We start from the raw sequence: 4880 nt of genomic DNA, 5'->3' as shown, positions 1-4880 counted from the left end.
CGGGCCATTCTGGAGGCTACCAGGCCGCTTCATCCGGATCTGGTTAATCTCCGCCTACCCTACAGTATTTCCCACTTTGTACCCGACGGCCCTCCAGCTACTCGAGAAGTCTCCCTGGAGGGTGTGGATCGCCTGGCTCTTCCTTCCGAGGACATTACTGAGGTAAAACCTGATACATCTCTCACAAAAAGGATTTGTAAGAGCTTTGATATTGACTCGTGTCTTTCTCTGTATAACTTTCAGGTTCCTGTCGGGTTGGTTAATCAGATGATGGAGCTGATTCTTGGATTGCAGCAAGAAGTGGCTGTGGCCTGGACTCAGATGGCCTTTGATGATCAGAGGAGGAGGAGGCCCCGCCGCTGATAGCTTCTGCTCTACCTTTTTATTGCTGTACTGAACTTTTGTCTGTACCTGCACTTGATATGTATCTTGTACTGAACTTTTGTACCTGCACTTGATATGTATCTTGTACCGAGCTTTATCTGTACCTGCACTTGATCAGTACTAACAAAACTTGACAAAAAAAAACATGTATGCATGGTTTATTAGGTCTGAGAGGAAAAGAGAGAAAAAACAAAAAGGATTTTATTTCAGTTTCTCTCTCTTTTTTTTTTTTTTTTTTTTTTTTTTTTTGGGGCCGGCGGCTGGCCGCCGGGTGGGGCCGCCGGCTCGGCGGCCGGGTCCGGCGGCTGGCCGCCGGGCTGGGCCGCCGGCTCGGCGGCCGGTTTCGGCGGCTGGCCGCCGGGCTGGGCCGCTGGCCCTCGGCGGCTGGGCCGCCGTTCCGGGCCGCCGGCTCGGCGGCTGGGTTGCTGACTCGGCGGTCGGGCCGCCGGGCCGGGCCACCGACTCTGAATTTCCTTCTATAAAAGCTGGATTTCAGCCCCTTTTTTTTCTCTTCTCGAATTCTGTGCCAGAAAAAGTCCAATTTCGGTCAGTTTTTATTATTTTTTTTATTTTTTATTATTATACTTTTTTTTATTTTTATTTTTCAGTCTTTCATTATTTTTATTTATTTATCATTTTTCTTTTTAGGAAAGATAACATAAAACAAGAAAGAAAAGAACAATGAATCCCTTCTATAACCATAGCATGCACAGCTGGACTAGGAGTCTCTCCAAAGTTGAAAAGATCAATCTGGGGAGGTACGGTCTTTCTCCTGCCATTACTCTCAGAGGTGTGGTAATTGATTGGGATTTTTTGAGGGCCTGCATTAGATTTTGGGACCCCGAGGCCCACGTTTCCCGGTTCGGGGCCATGATGGAAGAGATGTGCCCTCTTTTTGAGGAGTTTTGTGCCATTGTGGGATGTGACCCTAATGCCCCTTTGGTCAGGCATGAGATAAAAGCTGGGTATATTAGATCGTTTGAGACCCTGTTTCGATTCAGCCGGCCCCAAGCTAGAGCTATGATCGTTAATGACCAGAAAGCGATCCTGCTGCCCCTGATTGATGAGTTCTCAGAGGCTCAACCAGATGACCCAAACCGGATGAGGCTGAGGATGCGGGCTTTAGTTTTCTGTTTGTTGGCTGGCTTCTTGTTTAACCGGGATCCAGGCTTCGGGGATCTGCGCCTTTGTCCCATGGTTTGGCAAATGGAAGACATGGGTTGCATCGGTGGTCTCGTACTGGCAGAGACTATTAGGAGCCTCGACAGGGCTGCTTTAGGGTTTGAGGAATGGACAGTCTCTCCCATCATTCTCCAGGTATTTCCCTTTACTACCTTTCCCATTTCCTTTTCCTTTTATTATTTCATTGTAATAGAAAGGATCCATTACTCAGGTATGGTTGAGGGACCATCTCCAAGTGGTTGCCGCTCCTACTCTTTTACCCTACAATCCTTCTCAGTATCGTACCCGGAGGATCTTAATCACACGCCCTTCTACTGATGCATGGACTTCATGGCTGATTGAGTTGGGCCCCGATGAGATATTGTGGTTCGTTCCTTGGTACAATGTTACCCGTTTCATCCAGGTCAGCTTTCGCCATTCTCGGGTTTATCTTCTGGGCCTCACCCATTGTACTTGGTACTGCGCTTTGCGCGTTTTAAGACAAATGGGGATAGATCAAACTGTTCCGGTTATAGATGACTTTTCAGCTGATTCGGCCATCACTCCAGGTGTTACCCGAGCTGTCCTTAGGGCTTGGGTAAGAGATCATCAAATGGTTAGGCCTTTGCCTAACCCTGCCAGTGTTCAGACTTCTCCTGAGTATCGGGCTTGGTTTATTACTACTGTCTGGCCAATTGAGAGACCAAGGAGGACTGCACTGCTGAGCGTACTCGAAGGTTGGGTTCAGGCTGATGCTGAGGATGAGGTTGGGACTGGTGAGGAGATTATGTTGGCTCCTCGGACCGGCGAGGCTGGGCAGATAGGAGACTCAGAGGATGCCGCCCCGCGGAGGCGACGGGATGCCTAGACTTCTATAGGCTTTTTGGACTTTCATTGTTGTTTGATCTTTATTTGGGATTTTGGATTTTTGGATGTATGTTTTATACTTTTGTCTTGGACTTAGCTTTATTTTGGATTCCTTCATTTTCTTGACTTTATTGCTTAAATTGAGAATGTTGTTTAGCTTTCCAATCATTTTCCAACTTTATTTATTTAAGCTCTAATTTTTGCCTAAACCGCCCTTTCGGGTTTTCAGCTTAGCGAGCTACCCACTTTTGCCTAAGCTGCCCTTTCGGGTTTTCAGCTTAGCGGGCCCCGACTTTTGCCTAAGTCGCCCTTTCGGGTTTTCAACTTAGCGGGTTTTTTCTTATTTTCCTTTTTCTTTTTTTTTTTTTTGGCAAAGAAGCATGAAATTTGTGAAATGACGATTTTTTTTTACTAATGCTTAGACCGCACCCAATGAGGGTTGCCTACATATCTCCGATATATAATTTCTTTTTTCCAAAGAGAATCAGGCCTAATGTAGTTCATTTACATCATGCAATGATTACACATAATATCTTTTCAACTGATCTAAATTACATGGATTTGTAAATTCCAAACCATCTAAATCAGTCAAGACGACGGCTCCGCCGGATAATATCTTCTTCAACACATAGGGCCCGGCCCAATGAGGACGGAACTTCCCACGTGGGTCTATGATTGGCTGTCTAATTTCTTTCAGAACCAAACAACCTTCTTCGAGTTTCCGATTTTTAACCTTTTTATTAAAATGCCGCGCTATTCTCCTTTGATAAACTTGAGTCTGGTGGATTGCTCGCAATCGCTTTTCGTCCATACCCAAGAGTTGCATATGATAGTTCTCGGCCCAATCTGCTTCGCTGATCTGGCTCTCTCGGATAATTCTTGCCGACTGAACTTCCAGCTCAATAGGCAGCACTGCTTCCATACCATACACTAAGGAATACGGGGTTGCCCCGGTGGGCGCTCTGATGGAGGTCCTGTATCCCCACAAGGCAAATGGTAACTGTTCGTGCCATGCCCTATGCTTCTGCACCGTCTTCTGCAAAATGACTTTTATGGCCTTGTTTGCAGCCTCAACAGCCCCGTTTGTTTGTGGATGGTAGGGAGAGGATTTATGATGCTGGATCTTCTTTCGCTTCAGCAGGTCTGAAAACTCGTTTTGAAAATGAGATCCATTATCAGTGATAATCTCGAATGGTGTTCCATACCGACAAAGGATGTTGGTACGAACGAACTGTGCTGCCTTCTTGGCATTCAAAACCGAATAGGAGGCTGCCTCGATCCACTTTGTGAAATAATCAACAGCAACCAGGATAAATTGGTGGCCATTAGAGGCCTTCGGATGGATCTTTCCAATTATGTCTATGCCCCAAGTTGCGAAAGGCCATGGCGAGGCTATGGGATTCAGATTGATCGGAGGCTGCCTTTGCAGTTTAGCGAAGATTTGACACTCGTGGCATTTCCGTGTGTGCCTCACACAATCTTCGTTCATAGTTGACCAGTAATAACCCAGGTTCATAATTTTCCGAGCCAGGGCCATCCCATGCATGTGTGGACCAGATTCCCCATTATGTAAGGAATCCATGATGGTTTGAGCCTCTTCTTCGTCTACGCACTTCAGGTGCAAGCCATTCCAACTTCTTTTGTACAGAATTCCCTCAGTAAGGAAATATCCAGATGCTAACTGTCTCAATGTCCGTTGATCAGTTTTAGTGGATCCCTCCGGATAGGCTTCACTCTGAAGATAATTCTGTATATCCCAGTACCAAGGCTTGTCATCCACCAAATTCATAACGTGTGCTGGCTGTTTCTGTAGCCGGACTGTCAGAGGTCGAATGACTTGGTCTCCCTCTACATTAACCATGGAGGCCAAAGTAGCTAGGGCATCGGCAAACTGATTCTTGGCTCGCGGCAGGTAGTGGAACGATAACTCTTCAAACTGTTGAGCCAATTCGTCCAAACGTTGTAGGTAAGGAACCAAACGTTCTTCTTTAATCTTCCATTTCCTTAGGGCTTGGGAGACTATTAGGTTGGAATCTCCGAAAACCCTGAGGAATTTTATTCCCTTTTCAAGGGCCGCTTCTAACCCCTTGATGCAAGCTTCATATTCGGCTTCGTTGTTGGTGCAAGCGAAATCTAGTTTAACTGCAATTGGGATGTATTCTCCACAAGGAGTTTTGAATACAACTCCAACCCCATTTCCATGATAGTTCGAAGCTCCATCGAAGTACATCTCCCAGGCTTCGCTTTCCAAGCTTAACAAGTCCTCATCGGGAAATTCCACCTCCGGCATTTGGTCTTCGAACGGTAATTCCGCTAATTGATCAGCTAAGGCTCCGCCCTTCACTGCCTTTCTTTGTACAAATTTCAGGTCATAGGCTGCGAGCACTGACACCCACTTAGCCATCTTACAGTCTAGAACCGGCCTCTCCATAAGGAATTTCAAGGGGTTCGATTCAGAAATAACGTGC

General features: G+C 46.4%; 1 protein-coding gene across 1 annotated transcript; it reads left to right on the top strand.

Annotated features, from left to right (window-relative positions):
- Window positions 1–1254: 1254 nt before the first annotated feature.
- LOC149499003 (uncharacterized) lies at window positions 1255–2417 on the top strand. The gene is made up of 2 exons (XM_089721572.1): window positions 1255–1701; window positions 1778–2417. The coding sequence occupies exons 1-2, from the start codon at window positions 1255–1257 to the stop codon at window positions 2411–2413; spliced, it is 1083 nt and encodes a 360-aa protein (XP_089577698.1). The 3' UTR covers window positions 2414–2417.
- Window positions 2418–4880: the final 2463 nt, after the last annotated feature.

The sequence above is a fragment of the Jatropha curcas genome, chromosome 1 (assembly GCF_041381405.1).
Source record: "Jatropha curcas cultivar XTBG-Jc1 chromosome 1, XTBG_Jcur_1.0, whole genome shotgun sequence".
Classification (NCBI taxonomy): Eukaryota; Viridiplantae; Streptophyta; class Magnoliopsida; order Malpighiales; family Euphorbiaceae; genus Jatropha; species Jatropha curcas.
This window is presented reverse-complemented; position numbering and strand designations above follow the sequence as displayed.